Source organism: Vicugna pacos, chromosome 26 (assembly GCF_048564905.1).
Source record: "Vicugna pacos chromosome 26, VicPac4, whole genome shotgun sequence".
Classification (NCBI taxonomy): Eukaryota; Metazoa; Chordata; class Mammalia; order Artiodactyla; family Camelidae; genus Vicugna; species Vicugna pacos.
The window spans coordinates 18,894,547-18,917,769 of NC_133012.1; the positions used below are offsets into that span (position 1 = coordinate 18,894,547).

At 41.2% G+C, this 23,223-nt stretch overlaps 1 protein-coding gene across 1 annotated transcript; it reads left to right on the forward strand.

Annotated features, from left to right (window-relative positions):
• The first annotated feature begins 224 nt into the window (after positions 1-224).
• On the forward strand, positions 225-20,085 carry MTNR1A (melatonin receptor 1A). Its single transcript, XM_072950436.1, has 2 exons — positions 225-525; positions 18,921-20,085. Exons 1-2 carry the CDS (start codon positions 297-299, stop codon positions 19,784-19,786), a joined length of 1,095 nt encoding a protein of 364 aa, XP_072806537.1. The 5' UTR covers positions 225-296; the 3' UTR covers positions 19,787-20,085.
• Positions 20,086-23,223: the final 3,138 nt, after the last annotated feature.

Genomic DNA, 23,223 nt, shown 5'->3' on the forward strand with positions numbered 1-23,223 from the left:
GTTCCGTGGGCCACAGCGCGGCGTTCCCTGCGAGGGCTTCTCTGGGCTCGCGGCGCCCTCGGGGCGCAGGCGGCCGGCCCGGCCTCCCCGCACGGGGGCGCTGTCCGCACAGGCAGAGGCGCCCCAGGCGGACGCCAGGTGCCTCGGGCCGGGGCCGCAGGTGCGGGGCGTCCGCGAAGGAGCCCGCGGGATGGGGCGCGGGCGCGGGCGCGGGGGGGCCGGGGGAGAGCCATAAAAGGCGGCGGCGTGGAGTGCGCTGCGCGGGGGGCTCCAGGGGCTCCGACCCGGCCCGCGGGATGGCCGGGCGGCCGTGGGGCGCCCCGGGCGGGACCTCCAAGGGCAACGGCAGCGCGCTGCTCAACGCCTCGCAGCCGGCGCCCGGCGGCGGGGAGGGCGCGCGGCCGCGCCCCTCGGGGCTGGCCTGCGCGCTCGCGCTTATCCTCGTCGTCACCATCGTGGTGGACGTCCTGGGCAACCTCCTGGTCATCCTGGCCGTGTGCCGCAACAAGAAGCTGAGGAACGCAGGTAGGGCCCCGCGCGCCGCCTCAGCCGCCGGCTGGCTTGCCCCAGGAAAAGCTTCATCCTTTTCCTTAAAACCTGGGGCCTTTGAGTCGTTTTTTGAAACATAGAGACTGAGGCCCGTCGGTTTACTTTTCCTTGAAGCGGCCCGTCTGAGGAGGTTTCGTTGTTGTTTGTTGTGGCGATTGTTTCCTGAAACGGTGCGGCGTCTTCAGCCCCGAAGGGGCAGAAAGCTTTGCGAGAGTCGGGGTCTCTTTATTTTCGGGGAAAGCGCCGCTGTGCAGTTTTTACTTTCTGCGGTTTTTTAGGTTGACGGAGACTGGAAACAGGTTGCAGAAGGTTCCTCCAAAAGCCCCTTCAGATCAGGTCGACGGACGTATCAGTCAGTAGCTTGGTTTTCGCGCGATTCATTTTCCCCCAACTTCGGTAAAACGTGAGGAACTACGCAAGTGGGCAAAATGGTAGGGCAGGTATTTTAGTTTTGTTGTCAGGAAAGTTTTCGGTTTTCAGCGTGCGATTACGAGAGAACCCAAAGCTCCTGTGCACGCTTGGCAAAGTGACTGTTACTCCCCCAAGTTTAACAAGTTGACGTTTTAAACACAGATACTGTTGCAGTGTATTTTCATATACACTATTAAAGCTAATTTGGGGCTTGAATTTAAACTTGCTTTTTCCTGCAGGGAATGCGTGGAAGTTGGTTTATCCTGGATGGAAGCCCAGGGACCATGCGTCCATAGGGCAGTGGGTGTTCAGACCCCTAAATGATGGTTAGGTGCTTAATTCTTTACCTGGAGGAGAATTTTTTGGCGGTGGGGCTGGGGAGGGGAAGAAACCTTGTACTGACATGTTTGTCAAAAGCAATATTTTTGTTCTAATTAGTAGTTGATCAACTTTAATTTTATTTAGCTCCTATCCAAGATGGTTCCCTTTTTTCTATAATACTTGGGACGGTCCATAGTTTAAAAGTTAGTTAGTAAGCACCTGGTAACGTGAATTGAATTTGCGTTAGCCTATGGAATAACTTCACTTCATAGACTAACTTAAACGAGAGGAATTCTGCCTTTAAGAAGAGACTCCTAGAAGAAAACATAGGCAGTAAACTCCTTGACATTGGTCTTGGCAATGATTTTTTGAATTTAACACCAAAAGCAAAAGCAAAATTAAACAGCTGGGATTACATCTAACTAAAAAGCTTCTGCACAGCAGAATGAAAAGGTATCCTGCCAAATGGGAGAAAACATTTGCAAATTATATATCTGAGAAGGGGCTAATATCCAAAGTATGTAGAGAACTCATACAACTCAGTAGCAAAAACCCAAACAATCTGATTGAAGAATGGGCAGACAAGCTAAATAGACACGTTTCCAAAGAAGACACATAGATGGCCAACCGGTACATGAAAAGATGCTCTGCATCATAAATCACGAGGGGAATGCAGAGCAAAATCACAGTGAGATATCACCTCACAGCTGTTAGAATGGCTGTTATCAAAAAGACGAGAGGTAAGTGTTGGCGAGCATGTGGAGAAAGAATCTTTGTGCACTGTTGGTGGGGATGTAAATTGGTGGGTACAGCCACTACGGAAAACAGTATGGCGGGTCCTCAAAAAGTTAAAAATAAAGCCACCATATGATCTAGCAATTCCACTTCTGGGCATTTACCCGAAGGGAATAAAACACTAACTTGAAAAGATATGTGCACCTCTGTATTCCATGCAACACTGTTTACAGTAGCCAAGATATGGAAGCAACCTGTGTCCATTAGCAGATGAATGGATAAAGAAGTTGTGTGTATGCACAGTGGAATATTACTCAGCCTTGAAAAGAATAAAAACTTGCCATTTGCGACAACATGGTTGGACCTTGAGGGCATCATGCTAAGCGAAATGAGTCAGACAGAGAAAGACAAATAGCATATTATCTTTCTTATATGTGAATCAACCCCCTGCCCGGGGGAAAAAAAAAAACAAGCTCATGATACAGGAAACAGATTGGTGCTTGCCGCAGGTTGTGGGTGGAGAGTCAGAGAAATGGGTGACCTGTCTTTGGTTTTTTTAGTTTAAATAAACTGAATTGTTTGAAAGGCTGGTATGAGAAGACCCAGAGTTATAAGGCTGGCGGGAGAATTCTCTGTCTCACCCCAGGAGCGAGCCTGTGGGAGAAGCCTGCTTTCTCCCCAGGGCTGGTTTCCCAGTCCTCCCTGTCCCCTGTATCTCTGGGTTCTGGCAGTGCTGGCCCTGATTATGATATATTAATCTGCTTTGCAGTCTTCTCATTGCATAACTGATTGTTTTGATTCCTTGGATTAGGGTTTAATAATAGGGCTTTCTCTTTGACCTGTCCAGTGACCTTTGCTCCTTCAAAAAAAAAAAAAGGCAGCAACAGCAGCTCATTGCCTCTAGCAATAAAAGCCTCTTTCTCTGGACCAGACACAGTGTTGAAAGCTATGTTAATTGAATCCTTGGGGCAGCCCTGCAGTAGGGTGCCACTGTTACCCTCTTCATGTGGGAGGAGCGGAGGGCACAGATTGATTATACCTACCAACCCTAGGTGGTGGATCTGGAGCTAATTCACAGAGCTTTCCCCTAGAGCGCACCTCGCTTCGTTGATACCAACAATTGCAGTACCTGGGAAGTCTAAATCCTGCAGAACCTTTCATAGAAAAAGTGTTCACATGCCTGGAATAACTCTATGTATGTTTTATGAAAAAGAACTTAGGGAAATTGCTCCTTCCGCACTACTTTGTATTTTGTTCATTTTCTAAGCAATTTAATTTTTTTGGTAGGGAGTTTATAAAACACTGCATTTCTGTAGCCAACGGGGAGACAGATCCATGGTGAACTGTAATCTTTGAAGCTTCTCTCTGAACTTTCGTATTTTTGTAATTGGAAGTTTTTATTTAGATGTACCACTGTTGCAGTTTAAACCGTTTGAGGCTTTCTGGAATGGATGGTAATTTGAAACAGTGATAGAGACCGCTGATTTAAATATGAGTTGCTGGATGCTTATGAAAAGTTCTTATGATTGTTCAGTCCTTCCATTTCACTTAGGTTTATTTTGTTGGTATTAGGGATGAAAAGATGGGTGGAAGGGCATAGAAGAAATGTGATAAGAAAATAAGAACACTAAGACATCTTAAGCTTTGAATTAGTACTTTCTTTTGGGAACCTGGTATAATTGCAGGGTTATCTAAGCCCCCCTGCTCCCTTGAGGGAGCATGCTGACATTTGACTTCCCAGGGCAGAGATTCAAATGTTTAACAGCCGTTCACCTGGACCAGTGCAAATGCAGGCTCTAAACAACCATCAGGATCTTAGGTGCTGGTGGAATGTCTGCTCTGCTCCTATCCAAAACTCAGTAGAAGAATCAATACTATCATATGTGCATCTTCTGAGTAAATTTCATAGCGTAATGGGAAAATCCCGGCACTGGAACCCTGGGATTCACATCCTTACTCTCCACCTTGTGATCACGAGATATCAGTTAAGTTACCCACGCGTCACTTTCCACCTTTGTCAAACAGAGAACATATCTAATCTTTTAGCCTCACAGAATTGTTGCAATTACCTAGAGAGATGATGCATCTCAGAAAGGATTCTTTGCAAATTTTGCATGTGGAAAGTGATGTATACTTTGAAAAGGATAAAGCAGGTGCAGTTAGTATTCTTTTTTCCAGGCACACCTAACACGGAGTATTCAGTTTGTTAATAAAATGATCAGGCTGTAGCTGTATGACTTACGCATTTTTCTATATGCACATTATACTTAACTAAAACTTTTGCTAAAAATAAATAAAGCAAGAGTACAATATGACTTTGCCTATTCAAAATTCGATTATCTGGCAGTCCAACCTCTCTATAAAATAACCAATAAATGGAAGTAAGCAAAAATAGATCTCACCCACAGCTGATTTGTTCTGCCTTTAAGTTCCACAAAACCCTGAGGCTAATGTCTGGGTCCCCATAGATTATAAGCAGTAAATTAGGAGGAAGATCGACACATTTAAAGGAAGAGTACACTGTGGCCAGCAGCATGGGTTGAAACAGACTCATTAAAGCAGGTCTGAAAAACTGAACAAGCACAGCCTTATGTGGGCACATTGTGAGGGAGCAAGTAACCCTGCCCACTGTGACCTGCTCCTGGGAAGAGCACGGCCCAATAATGAGCTTATTATCTACAGCCACGAGCCATCAAGGAAAGGTCCAGTCACATAGGATTCTGCTTAAGAAGACAAGGATGTAATGTTTTAGAAAGATACCTATCGAAAGAGGTTGAGTATCGTTTTTCAACCTGATGCACAGTGCAGTAAATTGTCAGTCTTGTAAAAAAAAAAAAAGAAGGAAGGAAGGAAGGACAGACATGTGCACAGGGTGATCAACCTGTGTTATTCCACTCTTGCACTATTTCATCTCTCAGGTCTGTATTGAGGATTATCCATGTCCGTGCTGCAATGCCACTCAGAGAGGCTGTGTAAACTGCAGAGGGAATGTGGACTCTGGGCCTTGGGATCTGAGTTTAAACCTTGGATGCACCAAGGTTTTAGAAATGCCTACCTTTTAGGTCTTAGAAATGCCTACCCCAAAAATATTATTTTTAAATTGAGGCATAACTTACAGTAAAGTGCACAAAACATAAGTGTACAGCTCAATGTATTTTGAATACATTTATATACATAAGTGACCATCACTTTGGGGAAATATTGGAAATAAGGGTGTTGATCAGTGGTATGATTGTTATTATTCACAACTTGAACCAGAACTTATGCTAAATCTAATTACTGAAAACCACCAATCTGAACTTTTTGTCTTTATTATCCACCAGCAGATTGGTGCCTGTGTTGAACTTGACTCTGTTCTTGTATCAATTGCTCAGGCAATGAAGGCTGAGTCTCGCTGCCTTCTCTGTTACCTTTGGCCACACTCAACCTCAGGTCATCGATTCTGCAGCCCAGGTCCCACTGAATGTGCTCATAGCTGCCTTGATCGAGCTCTTGCACATTCTGATCATCATGCCATGGTGCTTTTTCTCTCTTTCCCCTCCTTTCTCTCTCTCTCTTTTTTTTTTTTTTCCTTGTTGTCTGATTCTTACTCCTGGGCCTCTGATATTTTTTAATCACCATAATTAGATTCGATCTCTTAGTAGAGGTCACACTTGAATCTCTTTTTCCTAATTGTATCTGTTGTACATCAGCAAAAAAGATGGCCCTGAACTTACAATCATGTTGCAAGCTCACTTATGGATTTCTTGGAAGGATATTTTATGTGATATTTTGGCTCTTACATGAGCCCGTAAAATCATTCAAATCAACAATGTGGCTGAAATAATGCTCAGAATCGCCGGGTCATCTGAAACTTGTGAGCCCCTGAAAGCAACCCGGTTTGTCTGGGAGTTCTGAGTTCTGAGCCCCTTGTGAGAATGGGAAAGAGTGGTGTGGAAGGGACCAGGCGGAAGCTTCCTTTATGAATGCAGACATGTCCGGAGAGGGTTCGAGACAAGATAATAGAGAATGCATTTAGCATCAGGGATGCAGTGGGTACAAATGTAAGCCTATGCAGCTGCTCATGAGTTGAGTGCTCCTGTGTTGGGGACAAACATGTCGGGTCCTACAGGGAGGTATAGGAGGAGCTTGTACAGAGAATGAGTCCAGAACCTGGACTCCAGGGCTTCTTTACTGAATATCTGTGTTCATGGATAAGCCATCATTTCTTTGGACTGTTTTCACATCAGTAAAATTGATGGAGTTGAACGAGATCTATGACTCCTTTCTGATTCTAGTGTTCTTTGCTTTACATGATTATGAAACTCACTACGAAGATGGAAATCATAATGCTATGAAATTGACAACAATAAGGAGGCATGTGGATACAATGACATATGTGTATATTGTCATAATCGGCATCATCCACCTAGGAAAGTGTGTCGTGTCTTACTTGTCCTAAACTCTCTGGTTCATTTGTCATCTGTCTGCTGGAGACAAATATCTTGATGACATCTGGTTTCCTTGCTTTATTTCCTAAGGAACGATTGCAAGTTTTAGAAATTTTATACAGAGTTTCCCTTCCTTGGAAGAGAATGAAGTAACCAACTACCCAGAATAATTCAAGCCTGTTCTGGTGGGACTCTTTCTGGTTGAGAAACAATGAATGGATTGGTTCTCTAGGACGTATGAGGTTCTCGTGGGTTTGGTAGGATGAGTTCGTGCCTCTGGTTCCGGGGCCCCTGGGGAGAGACGGGCTCCTCTTGGCCTGTGGTGATCCTTTCAAAATGTAACCACTCAGGAGGATCAGCCTCAGTAGGCGGCCAGCCTGGCCATTCAGGCTGCAACAATGCCCGTGTAAAGGACAGCAGCGTTCACACAAGCGAGCGCTGCACGCCCACTGAGGTGTTCAAAGGCTGACGGAAGACAAGCGCTTCACCACGTTACAAGCAATTCTGAAATAAAGACCCAGACAGTCTCTCCTGCGGTATCAATTCAGGACGTCTGGATTGAGGTCATGGAGGTGGCTAGTCACAAGGTGTACTGGGGATTTGAAAACCAGTGCTTGGTGGGATCTTTAAAGCCAAAAACATGAAACAAAATACATATGAACCAAGTGCCCGACTCCCAAAAGAACAGTAAGACAATGCATTCTGGACAATACTTTTGAGTCATTTTATGCTTTCAGAAATTTTCTTTTGTCATAAAGATTCATTTTGCACCTTATAGTCTCTTCTCACTCTAAGTGATGCTTTTCTGTGATGTACTGAATACCCATGGTCAGCAGGTGTAAGGTAAATAGGATTGTAACGAAGGTCTAACTTCTGCGTGTACAGCATTCCTCAACAGTCTCTCTGGGTCTTAATGGTAAATCTAAACCTTTTGTGATAAATCGTAGGCCTCCTTTTTATTGTTCTGATCCTATAAATCATTTTGCAAAAACTGCTGGCCATCTTTTGGTGAACATTTCCATTTAACATATGAATACTTTTCAGCACCCATATCAAATGACCAACCCCAGTTATTAAAGGAATTCACCTGTTCAAACCTACAATTTAATTCTTTAAATCTACTGATGAATTTGTGTTTGAAACATTTTTCAAGCTTCAGAAAATTAAAGTAAGAAACTGGTGAAATTGTACTTTGTGTCACACTTTTCACAGACAGTTAATTTGGTCTGATTCCTGTGGATAAATTTGGAAAGTAACTTATTTCCTTATTTAGAATGTCTGCTGCTTGGTACTTACACACGCAGAGGAGTTTACAAAATTTGAAGGAAAAAAAAAACACTTTTCCACATTTTGTTTTATTCATGCTTATAGCACCCTCCTCAGGTGGATAAGAAAACTAAAACCCCAAATTCACAGATGAATGATCAGTGTTTCTTATCCCAGCACGCAACCCAGTGTGGTACCATGGACGGAGGACAGAAATTAAAATCAGAGGATCCAGACTGAGGCTTGTATTTGCAGCCTTTATTTGCAATATGTTGAGACTCCAGGTACTCAATCTCTGTAAGCCTCAGCTTCTCCATCTGTCCAATGGGGTACTTAACTGACAGAGATGCTAGGAAGATAAACTTAGATTCTGCCCATCCAGCCATCCAGCCAACTACCTATCACTTAGAAGTTACAAAATACTATACATATAATGGTATTATTATTTTATTAGTAGTATGCATTCTATGATTAGTTCTTTTTAGGTTGTTTTTATTTTTTTAATTGTGCAGTTCATTTTAAATGTGTTTTTTTGAGTAAGTGGATACTGTGAATGTCAAGAAGTGAAATCAGTCAGAAATTGAAGATTTAGGATCTAATTTTCTTTTGCAACATTATGCAAATTACAGAAATTCTCCGATGCCTCAGTTTCCCCTTTTGTAATGAACATTATCTTTCCCACAACAAGTAGAGCTGAGATTCTGATTATTTCAAAATCCAACCTCTGAGGGACTGGTTATCCCAATATCCAAGCTGTTCTCTAATTTCAAATGAATCAGCTGTGGAAGCGATAATAACTTTCTCAGACAAGAATGTTACCATTCAGAAAGTTACGACCTAACTTGTAGGTATAGACGGAAATGAATAGCTAACAAAGTTAATGTTTAATATAATCCCCAGACTGATAGATTTCTTTTCAAATTATTGCTGTTTTCCTCCTGTTCTCCATGATATTTGAAATTATTGACTCAGGGCAGTTTTTTTTTTATTTTTAAAGTCATTTATTTTTTTCCCCTTGCATGCTTAGCCATTATTTAAAGTTTTATGATTTTTCTTCTGGCCTATGTAGTACATTATCATGAAACCCCCAATTTTTCCAGATTTACCAAAGCAATTCTCAGAATACCTTATAAACCTTAGGGCAGTGGCTTTAGATTCTTAAATATGTGATTAAATTTGGGTCTACATGACTGAATTTGGATCTTGGGTTCCTTCCACTATTCAATCTCATAAGAAAGTGGCAATTTTCAGCATTAAATTAATCACGGATAAAATAAAGCTTACTTTTGCTAGCTTTCAGAATCATTTTTCTGTTGGCAATTTTGAAAGTCAACCAAGGATAAAATAGCCCTACATTAAACCTCCTGCTTTTAGTTCTTACTAATATTTGATGGTTCTGCTTTGAAAAAATACGTGCTTTGAAAAATGTCTGTCTCGGAAATCATTTTAAATCTCCATAGGGTCTCTGGAGTTTGTTTTGTTCGTTCTTCACTAGCACCTTTTTAAAAATAAAGACTAGACTATTTGAGGTGAATGGTAAGATCTTTACGAGATGCCTTGAGTTTTCCTCTTTTTCCTAACTATTTTGCAGTTGCCTAGCTGACAGAAATGCTCTATCTTTTAAGAAAGAAATACACACACTCAGGATTTTCTAGGCTACCAAAGAGGCAGTTAATGGATTGTTTTTAAAGAAGGATTTTTGCCTGCTTGGAACTCTGCCTGGGATCATTAACGTCGCCTACTCCAAAGATGGTTGCTTCATCAGCAACCTGATCTCACCTTTCAAAGAACTTGGCTAATCAAGCTGAGCTGGGAACGGCAGGGCTCAGTGTGGTATCTCAAGGAATTGTAGTGAAATTCAGTAATGCTGCATATGAGGGATAAGCTTCTAGGTTTTCTGGTTGAGGATCTCTAAAATCTTTTCTTCTACAGAGCTATACATATGTGGCAATCACATTGAAGAAATTACTCTTAGAAAAAGGGACAGAAAAGGGAAAAAAATGAATCTACTTGGTGCTGAGTATTATTCAGACTAGCCAGGGTGAATCTGAGTTGTTGAGGATTAAAGGGTGCTTACCTGCTTTGATGTTGAGCACTTTTGGTGCTCACTGAGTTGCGTATTTATTTAAATAAATATTTATTGCATACCTGCAGTACGAGACAGGGTAAACGCTGAGCAAATACTTGTTGGTTTGTCAAAATGAAGGACACTGTGCGAAGCTTGTGTAAAACACGACTCCTGCTTTCAAAGAGATCACTTTCTGTCAAGGTACTTTAAAAATTTTTGTTCTTTTATTTTCAAATGAAAATAGAACATGGAGTACAAACATCTAAGACTGGAAACATGTTTACATAGCAGAAAGACTTTTCAAGAGAAATCTAAAAGTTGGTTGGTGGATGACAGCAGGAGCTTAAAGTAGTCGTGAGAATTTTAAAAAGATGTTACCTCAAGATGAAAGAACGATAGTTATAAATAAGGAAACGTGAAATGTCCTTTAAGGGAGAACTAATGAGAGAACTTCAAAGAACACAATCAATAATAGAGACAAAGCATAGCTATTTGAGAAGAATGTATTGGCCCCATATCTTTTGAAAAAAAATCACGCAGCCTGAAAGAACACCTGTTGGGGAAGTTTCCAGAACCAGCCTGCTAGCTTATATTTTTTAAAAAATTTCTCATATAGCTATTAAATGGCAGATGGTAAACATTTATAATCAATAATTTGTATTTCCTCGTCTGTAATTTTCTTAACATTTAGAAATACAAAACTCTCTTGAGGGGGATAATGTGCTTTTATCTTCCATGCATTCATTCCGTTTTTCTTTATTTAAATACCTGTTGGGTGTCTCCCAGATGCCAGATCTAGGATAATCTCAGAGCTTGGGACACAGTTCTTTGGTAAGACAAACACTGTTCCAGTTGATTAATTTTTATTTAAAAATTTGTTTTAAATTTTAATTTTTATGTTTAAGAGTTTTGTTTGCCAGTTTTTAAAAAAGTTTTAATTTCATTTGTGCCCTTTGTCACTTACTTTACTTACCCTCCTCACTTACATTCATTATTTCCTCTAGTTAGAGTTTGAAATACTTTTCACCTATTCTCATTTTGGGGGGTGTGTGGGTATTATATTCTTTTACCAAATATGTTTTTTAAAAGGTTGACATATGATATACATATACTCTTCAAATATTCTCTAAGTACATCAAAAACAGAAGCAAATTTTGAATTTTTAAAAATTAACTTTATGAGAATCTTATTTTATACATTTGTACTGTTAACTTTTTTTCATTTCATTCATTTCATTTCTCCTCTCATTCACTTAATTTTTGCATATAAATAGGGCAATACTATGATTGTACGTTTTTAATATTGACAGGAGTTTTTTTGGAATTTAGCAATGTAGAGCTTTTCTCTAATTAGAGATATTAAGTGCCATTAATTAATTTATTTAAGCTGGCATTTCACTGAGTCCTTCAAAATTGGGGAAGATGTCTAAGGAAGTAAAGATTACTATCCCAAATAGAGTTGATAATAGTTTTTGATTGCCTTTTAATGTGGCCAAAGTATTACAATTTTGTTTTTAAAGTTTCATCCTTAATTCTGTAAGATAATAGTGCAGACATGAATCACTTCAGTAATTTGTAGCATAAAGATGAAAGGTTAAACCAACCTGTAACGTGGATACTTACATATTGCAGGTGTCTCCCTAAACCCCCCTTCTAAGAAAGGAATGAACAGACTTCTTAGCAGGATTTCACACCTTTAAAAACTGAATGAAAATTGAACTAGGGCAAGAGGGTCATGAGTATTACTTTATTATTTTTTTTCCTCTGAAGTTCTTCTAAAACTGAAATATAGTTGACTACAATGGTATGTTAGCTTCTGCACTGTATGACTTTATTTTAAGCTACTTATGTTGTTTTTAGTCTCTTTTAATATATATGTATATATGCTATATTAATGTAACAGTTAAGACGATTTAGCCATCAACTGTGTTTACAGTATTACGGAGTCACCACCAGGTTAAGGAGCAGGACAGGGAAGACACTGTGAGACAGAGAAAGAGACTGAAGGTCCAGGAACGCCACTGGGGTCGAGGCGGGGAGAGCGAGTTCCCAGGTGAAACCAGGTCCTGTAGGAATAGGTGTCTTTTCTATTCAGACAGGGTGGTCTACGGACAGGGACTACAGGAACAGGGTATTATATTCCAGAGACTTTAAAGAGGATGAACGCTGAGAAAGGGGGTCAGTAAGAATGTCACTGATGCCTGGGGAGAAGTGTAAGCAACCTGGTGTGGGTAGAACCCAGATATTAAAGGAAATGAATTCAAAATGGGGAGGAAGGAAATAGAGGGACAGCGTTGTTTGAAAAGTCTGAGGGGAGAGGAAGAGGCTGATAGCCAGAGGGTCAGGCCGATGAAAGGAGGCTTATTTGCCTAGAGAAGCCCGAGCAAGGTGGCAGGAATCGGGGGAGGAGCCAGGGCGCGGAGAGCTGCCTCCTCGGCCTTGGCGGTCTGACCAGCGGAGGAACCGTCCGTGAAGCAGGGCACTCAGTTTCCACCACAGCTGGAGAGAAGGAAGGAACGAGTATTTCTCCAAAGCCAAACATGTTCCGTGCACTCTCTTGAATCTTCTCCATGGCTATTATTATCCCGATTTATAACATATTAAGTGACCGAGGCTCTGGGAAGCTGTGATTTACCCAAGGTCATTTAGCAGGTGACATAGCCAGGATTTGAATTCAGATGTGTTTTATTTCTAAACTTATGGTCCACAACCCCTCTAATAGTCTGCAAAGACATGTTTCTCAGATACAGTCCTTTGAAGCTGAAGAATGTAAGACGTGGCTGGTGTGCTTTGATGTGCAAAATAAACCCTTTCAGATTCTCTGCCCTGCGCTGACCTGATGCTGATGGAGAGAAGCTTCTCAGCTTCCCGGTCATGCCCTGTCCTTCACATTTAATATGCACATGGAATTTTTTCTGTACTAATCATGTTTGTACATGGAACCTTCATTCAACCAGCCATCTTAGATCTGAGTCTGTGGATTTGCTGTGTAAAACAAATTAAAAATGTTTCCAAGAGTAGCTGAAGCACTTTTGATTTCCTATTTGATTTAATCACTCTGATGTTAAAGCCAGGCACGGTCAGGTTTGGGGGGGTTTAAAAGAAAAACCTTTTGAACAATAATTTAGTAAGTCTCTAATCAACCAGCCTGAAGTTCTGTCACTGAGGATTTTCCTTCCTCCTTGTCCCTGGATTGGCTTGGGCTGCTGCACCGTCCAGTTTGGGGGAGTGCCGGCATATCATGAAGAACCTGCTGTAAACCACGCCAGAGGTCTTCTTCCTTCTTCAGCTGGTCAGAGGGAACCCTCCATCAGGCCGTGGTTGCAGGTTGGGAGGAAGTGGGCAGTGGGTGGCCGCCATGGTCATCTGGGCCCCTTACTCACGCAGCTGATGTGCTTTCAGGGCGTGCTCGAGCCAGATCTTGTACGCACTGCTCCTCTTTGATGTTGTGATGCCCAGCGTTGGGATTTGGTGGCTCAGACAATACCTCGTCCATAAGGGACCTTTCAGATCACATGGTCACTTGGTCAGAGGTCAAGTGTTCAGACTCTACTAAGGCTGAGTAGCAGGTCACAAACTCTTTCTCAGAGGGAGAACATTTGTCTGAGAGGGTAGCTTAGATTTGCTGCAAAATTCTAGGGCTCTGTGTTATGACTGCCCTGTCTGTGCCTGCCAAAGGCTCCTGCACCCTGCAGATCTCCCACGAGCAGTCCAGACACCACGGGGTCGGGACAGTGTTCAGAGCCTTTCTTGTTCCAAGTTCCAGTCAAACCTGGCAGCTTTTGAGGTTACTTGTAAATGGGCTGGTGTAGCGTGTCAACGTGAGGGGTCTTGTTTTTAATTCTTAGTCTTAGAGGTGCAATGAAGCAACCTGTTATTCACCTTGGCAGGTGAGTACAGGTGATAAGTCACTGAAGCCATGAACTACCAGCGTCCCCTTCACAGCTGGAAACAGGGTTTTTAATGCCTTTAAGTTGAGTCCTCTTAGAAAACCTAATTCAGGTAACCCAGAGCCAATACAGAGAATCGTTAAGGTTCTCCTTGATCTGTTTCCAGTACTAAATTCTGTATCAGTCAGGGTTTTATCAGCCTGAGAGGCAGAATCACTGGAGCAATTATGGGAGCTGATTAAACAGATTATCCGAGGCTGTTGCTTCTGTGTCTGGTGCTGGAACCTTGTATTATTATTGTATATGTTATTATGTTTATATATATAAAAGGCATGTTTCTTATGAAGAATCAGCTCGGGTGATTATGGAGGCTGAGAAGTCCCACAGTCTACAACCTGCCATCTGGAGACTCAGGAAAGCCGGGGTGTAGTTCTAGTCTGGATGTGAAGACCTGAGAACCAGGCGCACCTGTGGTGGATGTCCTGCTCCAGTGGCAGGGGAGGACCGAGGTTCTGGCGCAGGCAGTCAGGCAGGGAGGCTGAGTTCTCCTTTCCTTGGACTTTGTGTTTTATTCATGCCCTCAGTGGAGTGGCTGATGCCACCCATGTGTTTTACTCAGTCTACTGATTCAGATGCTAATTCTTTCTGAAAACATCCTTACAGACACACCAAGAAATAACATTTAATCAGCTATCTGAGCAACCCATACCCCGGTCAAGCTGACACATAAAATTAGCCATCACAAGCCTGAAGTCCACCGACAAGGCGGCTGAGCAGAAAAGGTGGATGTCAAGGGGAGAGCCAGGGCAAATGTGAACCTTGGAGGAAGGACTGGAACCCAGGAGGATGCACGGAAGCCCTGGGGCTTTCTCCCAGCCGAGGTGGAGTCCGGCAGGGCCGCACACTGCCTGGGGCTTCCTGTGGACCTTGAGTGCAGAGAGAACACAGCTGCTGCCTCGCTTCCACTTTTAAACTTCCTGCGCATCATCTCTGACATGGAGGTCTGCGAGCAAATGCCCTTTCGGCTTAGCTAAGCTGACACAATGTAAATCCACTGTACTTAGTTTTAAGGGTCTGCCTCTATGTCAGGTCCTTTTCAAGGGGGAGAAATCTGTCTGAGACAGACACTGCCTTCATAGTCCACAGCCGGGGCATGGGAAACCGGGGAATTGGAGAAATCCTTGTCGTTGGTAGAAACACAAAGCCACCTAGCTTTGGCTGTTCTCGGAGGGGGAGCCACAGGACTAGTGCTAAGGGAGGCAGCTGAGAAGGGGCACCTTTTTAGCTGTCTGTTAACTTACTCTATTCACATCTGTGCCGTATTTCACTTACAATTTATGGTTTTATTCACCAGAATGAGTATTTGTTCGGCATTTTAAGGTTTGTCTGTGTCTTAACCGCTCTGAGGCCCTCAGCTGTGTCTTCTGGTCACTAGTGTAGTGACCTCCTAGTGTCTTCCCTTCTCTACATCATCTCTGTGTAATTTTCTGGTTCTAATATACTTTTTAAGAATTATGCCTGGAGAGGCTGTAGGCCAGGGCCTGGCCCTTCTAGATTTATGACCACATGAACTTTCTTAGGGAAATGCACTGAGCAACATTGACAAGTAAACAATACGATTGCAGTCTTGCACTAGCCAGCTTTATAATTTCATCCAATTTAACTCCGTATGTCTCAGTTTTCCTCATCTCTGAGAAGTAGAAATTCACCTGGAGGATCACTAACGTTCCTCTCAGTCTTAACATCCTGTAAGTCTGTGACTCCTCTGTGGCAAGATCTGGAACTAAATCCAGCAGAGAAGGAATTGTTAGCCATTAAAGAGATTATCCTGAATTTCCGAGTGCATTGTTGTGCTGGTGGGAGAGTCTTGGAGAGTCTGCAAAAATGGATGGGTTGTTATCTATCTGAAGTTGCACAGAGCTGAGATGGAAGAGATGACCTTATAATGTGTATAATTATGATTAAGTTATTTCATTACTCTTCCCTGGTGGAATTCTTAAATGAAAAATAGTAACTATCTTTCCTCCCCCTCCCTCTCACACAACAAAGGCACACACGCCGCACAGACACAGAAGCCGCGATAAAGCTTCCAGAGGAGCTGCCTGATAGCCACATCTGCACAGAGTTCATGGCTTCATTTTTTTTTTTCTCCAGTTGTAAAGTAGGATTATTTCAAAGAAAATTAAACTATTAATTTAATTAATGTAATTACTTGAACAGGAAAGAAGCATAATTGCTCCCAAATAAATGGAGCAGAGGATGAAAGCCATGAAGGAACTCTGTGACATCATTTATTATCTTATTTTTAAAAATAAGTTTAAAAAATGTTTCTGAATTATCTTTTTAAAATAAATCTATATTGAGCCATGATGTTCTGGGTGAAAAAAAAAAGTACTGTTTTGATAACAATTTAATTTGTAGCTGAATTTCGTATATTATGCTTATTTTTTAAGTTAAAACATACTGAGTTAAGCATTTATTGAACTATGCCCACTTTGTCATTGAAGTATTTCATTGGTAATTGGAATTGATCTGTGGGAAAAATATGTTTACTTTTATTGGTTGAATTTGGCCTAGTTGAACCAATTTTCAAAGAAGCTATTTTTATGACATTTCATCCGAAATTCCTACTTAAATCGCCAAGCCTTGCCTTTTTTAGCCACTACTGCTATTTTACTTCACTTCTTTGCAATGTTCTTCAGAAGGGAATAAAATTAATCAGGCAGGAACCTCAAGCGCAAGGGTTATTTTATTTCAGATATTGGGAGAAGACAATTTAATTCACTTCCTCAAACATTTGAGCAAAAGTCTCAGCTGAGTAATATTCAGGATATGAATATGAGGATGACATAATCTCAGGGAACTACAGTGCAGAAATATAAGACAGCCATGTTCATAAATAAATACACTGCAAGGCAAAATACACGTCACTCTGCCTAGACTGTTCCTCCCCACCCCTGTCCAGCTCCCTCCCTGCCTTGATGCCTCTTATTCTGTATGTTCTCTTGTTGTGTGTCTTCCTTTCTTTTAATTTTGTTTTTCTAAGATCAAGGGACGTAGGAGTCCTGTCTGTTCATTCCCGTTTCCCCAGTGCCTATTATATGCACTTAATACATTTTTATTGAAGGGAATTTATTATAATTTAATCTAAATTAGAAGTGATAAAAATTAAATGATTTAGGAGGCTTCAAAAGAGGAGGCTCTTCCTTGTGGTTGGGCAAATAAGCCAAGGCTCTGGGCATTTCTGTTTAAGATGGAGCTGGAAAAATGGGTAACATTTAAAAGTTAGAGGTGTGGGTTGCTTTTTTTTTGTTACTGAGTTGTATGAGTTGTCTGTATATTCTGGAAGTTAAGCCCTTGTCAGTCGTATCATTTGCATATGTTTTCTCCCATTCCGTAGGTTGTCTTTTTGTTTTGTTTACTGTTTCCTTTGCTGTGTGAAAGCTTATAAGTTTAATTAGGCCCCATTCATTTATTTTTGCTTTTATTTCTATTGCCTTGGTAGACTGCCCTAGGAGAACATTGCTATGATTTATATCAGGGAATGTTTTGCCTATGTTCTCCAACGAAGACATACAAATGGCCAATAGACACATTAAAAATGTTAGGATTGCTAATTACCAGAGAAATTCAAATCAAAACTACAATGAGGTATCACCTCACACGGGTCAGAATGGCCATCATTAAAAAGTCCACAAATAATGCTAGAGAGGGTGTGGAGAAAAGGGAACGCTCCTACGTTTTTGGTGGGAATGTGGTTTGGTGCAGATACTATGGAAAACAGTATGGAGGTTCCTTTAAAAACTGAAAATAGACTTACCTATGATCCAGCAATCCCACTCCTTGGCATCCATCTGAAGGAAACTCTAATTCTAAAAGATATGTGCACCCCAATGTTCATAGCAGCACTATTTACAATAGCCAAGACATGGAAGTAACCTAAATGTCCATCAACAGATGCCTGGATAAAGAAGTTGTGGTGTATATATGCACAGTGGAATACTACTCAGCCATTAAAAAGAATAAGATAATACCATTTGCAGATAAATACATAAAATAAACAACAAGGTCCTACCCATACAGCACAGGGAACTATATTCAATACCTTGTAATCCTATAATGAAAAATAATATGAAAAGGAATATATATACATATATACAACTAAATCACTATGGTGTACACCAGAAATTAGTATAACATTGTACATCGACTATACCTCAATTTAGAGTAAAACAAAAATTAGAGAGAGGAGCCATTCAAGGCAAAAGGAATAGTACGCAACAAAGGAAAATGAGCCACAAAAAAAAAGGACATACTTGCAAAGCATCTCATAAAATTTGACTGCATTTTTTTTACTTTAAAATATGTTAAGTTATTGTGTTAATACAGAAAATTATCACTTAATCTGACTATTTAGAGTTTAGTTTTTCTGCTGTAAGTTCTTAATCAAACCTGAAAGAACTTCTACCTCTTCCTTTGGATTGAGGTGAGAGAGTTGGAGAACCAACATGTATCAGTGACTTACCATATGACAGATCCTGCTTGACCCTTGACACAGATTGCCTCATTTAATCCTCATCATTCCCCTGTGAAGGAGACGCTACCATCATCCCCACATACGGAAGAGGAAACTGAAGTTTGGGGAGATCATGTAGCTTGCCCCAGTTAGACAGCGAGTAAGGGGTGAAGCCAACGTTCTAACCCCAACAGCTGATGACAGAATCCTTTTTCTCTTAACTATGCTACAGATGAATATCTGGTGCCTCTCCAAGGAGTTAGAGGCCTATTTGAGAACCTGTGAAGAGCCAGAGAAGGATAAAAGGCTGGAACTTAGGGCAGCCGTGGCTGGATTGAGAAATAGCATGAGGTCAGGTTTCTTGGATAAGGTAGAAAAGATTCCAGAATTAAAGATGTGTAATGAGTATCATGAACTCGAGATGTTTTTTAAAACACGAGAGAAATCAAACAGTTTAAAAGACAACAGTTTTGAACATGGACAGCAGTTCTGAACATCCCCCTTGTTTGGGGGATGTGGGAATTTGGGACCAGTGGAACTGATTTGACAGAAGCAACGATGAGCTCAGTTGCTGTTGAAAGTGGCTTCCATTTCATTGGTAACATGGCAGGAGCTGTGATGTCAGGTCACCTGAGTTGCAGAAACAGCTCTCTCGCCCTTTTTTTGCAGAAGAAAACCAATGCAGTCCGTGTGAAACCGGTAGTAACCCGTATTCTCTAAACGTTTCTCTTGTAGGAAATGTATTTGTGGTGAGCCTAGCAATCGCAGACCTGGTGGTGGCTGTTTATCCATACCCTCTGGTGCTAACATCTATACTTAACAATGGCTGGAACCTGGGATATCTGCACTGCCAAGTTAGTGGCTTCCTGATGGGCCTGAGTGTCATTGGCTCCATATTCAACATCACAGGAATTGCCATCAACCGCTACTGCTGCATCTGCCACAGCCTCAGGTACGACCAGTTGTTCAGCACCAGGAACGCCCTCTGCTGTGTGCTCCTGATATGGATGCTGACGCTCGTGGCGGTCCTGCCCAACGTGTGCGTGGGGACCCTGCAGTACGACCCGAGGGTCTATTCCTGCACGTTCGCGCAGTCCGTCAGCTCGGCGTACACGATCACCGTGGTGGTTTTCCACTTCCTTCTTCCTATCGTCATAGTCAGCTTCTGCTACCTAAGAATATGGGTCCTGGTTCTTCAGGTCAGATGGAGGGTGAGACCTGACAGCAAACCCAGACTGAAACCGCAGGACTTCAGGAATTTCATCACCATGTTTGTGGTCTTTGTACTTTTTGCCATTTGCTGGGCTCCTCTAAACTTCATTGGTCTCGTTGTGGCCTCGGACCCTGCCATGGTCCCCAGGATCCCAGAGTGGCTGTTTGTGACCAGTTACTATATGGCGTATTTCAACAGCTGCCTCAATGCAATTATATATGGACTACTGAACCAGAATTTCAGGCAGGAATACAGAAGAATTATCGTCTCACTGTGTACAGCCAAGATGTTCTTTGTGGATAGTTCTAATAATGTAGCAGATAGAATTAAATGCAAACCCTCTCCATTAGTGACCGACCATAACCTAATTAAGGTGGACCCTGTTTAAAAAAGTAGAGCATTATTGGCAAGATGTGAACACTGCTCAAATTCTTACTCGTTTTCATGTTTGCTCCCTCTTGACGGATGCTTAGAAAAGCAGCGTGGTTGAGAAACTTACCCTCTGAAGAGACTGCCTCTACAGTTTTTAAGCTAACGTGCAGCCAGCCTTTTGAACACATCTCTAATTCTCCGTATCACGAGAAACACAGAACGTATACTGAGTTATATGTTCATTAAAGAATATGGTTCAGGGACAGAGTTGGGGTAATTTTAAATAAAAATGCTCAATATTTTCAAGTGGAGAAAGAGTGTGCAGCCTCTTCTTTTATTGCCAGTGAGTGCCACAAAGGTAGCAGTTGCTTTTTCCTTTCACTTTTTGAAAATTTCTAGTAGAAAGGCAAATGATGTATTTTATTTAGAAATGAGTACATGGGACAAAAAGGAGAAAGTGAGGTGAGTGACTCATTACACAGTGAAAAGCTGAAAATAAACCAGTGAATAACTCAACAACAACCATAACCATGACCACAAAGTCTTCGACCAGCAGCGTTAGCACTGGGTAGCTGGAGTCACTATCACAAGTGTTTGTTACTCTCTATTAAAGGTTGCACATTCAAGTAGATGAAGGACTAACTACACGACAGAGCTCTTTTTCAGATGTCAGTGTCCATACTATTCCAAAACAATAGCTGCATGTAGAACTCTGTTCAACTTTGTTAGACTTTTGGCTTCTTATTATTTTGCCACTGAAGATCATCATCATTCATGTCACTGACCAGCGTTTTGAGTTGATCTCTGTTAATTTATTTACTCATCTAATCAGTTCAGTTAAAAATGCCAAAGAATTAAAGAGCTGTAGATTCTTAGATACATGTGTTACGTGTGATGAATGTGTTCTAGACTGATAATTTGAGCAAGCAAATATCTAGACCAGAGTTTTCCTTTTATAGGTATCTCAAAACAGTATTCTTTAATAATTCATTTCAGTTTTCATTGCCCTAATAATGCTTAAAGTCTAGAATTAAAAAATAAAAAAGCATGAGTAAACTATGGTGTCATAATCCATGGCTCTCGTTTACCCCAAATAGCCGTTTGGAGCTACTGTGAGGTTTGTGGCATGGAGTGCTTTGCAGGAAATCAGAACCATATTTTCTTGTATGTTAGAGTTCTGCAACAAAACTGTCACATTCTAGAAGGAATTGGTGATTGGCATCTATATGCGGACGAGAAAAAGCGATCTGGATGTGTTTACTGAGGTCTCTATAGCTAGATAATCAGAATCTCCTTGGAAAGTTCGAGGGTCAATTATTTTAAAAGGCTCCTTTGATAATCCTGTTCATCAAGCACATTTGGGAAACACTCAGTTATGGTTTGTGGTGATGGGGGGGGTGATAGTAATGGTGTGTGTGTGTGTGTGTGTGTGTGTGTGTGTGGAGTTGACAACAAGCCCCAGTAGGAAGCCACTTTCTACTCTCTCTGGAAGAGCACAGCACAGCAGTGTCCGCCTGGCTTTCTCTGGGATATATATATTTTCTCATAATAAACCCCATGGGTTACTTCTCAGGTGCTTCCAAAGTAAGCATTTTATCATAATATCCATCTGCAGTCATTGCTAAAGCTAAATTTCCAGAGCAGTCTTCTGGGTCTCTTATGCAATACAGTAAATCGATCGTAAATCATCTAACTTAAAAAAAAAGAAAGTTAGCTTAAAGAAAGGAAACTTCCCTAAATAGTACTTTTTCTCATTACGCCATAAACATAAGCCCAGGTGACAGGAAAGGCATTTCAGGTAAATATTGTTGGAGTTCTTAGAGCTCCAGTATCTGAGCTAGATTCTCCGTGTAACTTATCATTCAGAGATTGTGAGATCGGCTGCTGAAATTACAATGATCATTTTTATTCCTTCCATGTTCCAAGTCTTTAAAAAAATATGGCTTGGTTTAGTTCTCATAATAGTCTTTAGACATTGATAATCCCCTCACGCCTTACAGGTACATGTAATCCAGTTTTCAGGGATGGTGTTTCTCCTTAAAATCCAAAGAATAGTAAACAAAATGCTGATTCTATAGGCAGTAGGCAGGCCATTTCATGGCCAGCCAGGCAACTTCCAAACAATTCCTGTGAATTTTTTCTTTTTTTATTGAAGTATAGTTGATTTACAATGTTGTGTTGATTTCTGGTGTACAGCACAGTGATTCATTTATATTTATATATACATATTCCTTTTCATGTTTTTTTTCATTATAGGCCATTACAAGATATTGAATATAGTTCCCTGTGCTATACGGTAAGACCTTATTGTTCATCTATTTTATAAGACCAATTTGGCACCCAATAAGTAATTGTTAAATAAATGAATGAATTATTGATCTATAGATTAGAAATCAGTATCTTTTGCATCTGTTTACAGTTAATATATAGTAGTGAGAGGAGGGGGGTTAAAAAGCCAAGTAACATTCATGTCATCATTAATGACACAGTATTACTTTTCTAAGTGCAGTCTCTTAAGTAGTCAGTTTCTAAAAGGCTCTACCTGGAAATTAAGTAGTGGGTTATCCATGCTACTTCTGCTTCCCTTCAACAAACCTGCCTTTTAGCCCTTATTAAAATATGTGTGTTGGATTTTCTATAGAAACTAGCCCAACAAGACATGGGAGGTATCACACTTAGAACCAATAAATATGAAGTTGGAGTCATTTCTACTAGTTATGAATTTTCAAGTGCCTAGTCCCGTTGAAAGGGAGACTGAAATGCTCAGGAGAGAAGGAAGGAAAATGAGTATCTTGTTTTAAGACTTTCTTTTATGCCTCAGTCTGTGAACCCAGGCTTTTGAAAAGAGAAGTGTCTCACGCTAGGGCTGCAGCCATTTCTAGCACAATTGTTTCAGACAAAGACACTTCTAAGAGATTCAGGGAGCAGGTGCTTCAAAAGCCGAGAAGGTTCCACTTGAGTGCCCTCAACCATGTTTTCTGAGTCCCGGGCAAGCACGGAAGTGGTATTTCAGCTCTACCAGCTACAGAAATCTATCTGTAGAACTTCATGTTGCTCTCGTCCAGAGGAAACATGCTACCTCAAAAGCAAAGCACCACAAATTAAACCAAGAACAAACAATAAACATGCTTAAATAAGTTCATTAATGTCAGTGTGTTCACTGTAACTTTTTTAGCAAAATGATCCAGTTCAGCATTATGCTTCATGTCACTTAAGTCTTTAAGTTTGGAATAATTCCCCAATCTTTCCTTGACTTTGTAGCTTAAACACTTTTGCAGATTTCAGTCATTTTGTTGTGTCCCTCATTTGGGGGTTTCTGATGTCTCTTCACGATTAGGTGCTCTCTGGACGTGATGCTGTGTTCCTGCTTCATCCTATTAGATGTCAGAGGATTTCAATTTGTCCCATAACTAATGATATTCATTTGATCACTTGATGAGTTACTCTTTGTAA

Coding starts and splice junctions, on each gene's coding strand:
- MTNR1A (XM_072950436.1), top strand. CDS start 297: ATGGCCGGGCGGCCGTGGGGCGCCCCGGGCGGGACCTCCAAGGGCAAC. Junction 526..18,920: donor CAAGAAGCTGAGGAACGCAG/GTAGGGCCCCGC, acceptor TTTCTCTTGTAG/GAAATGTATTTGTGGTGAGC.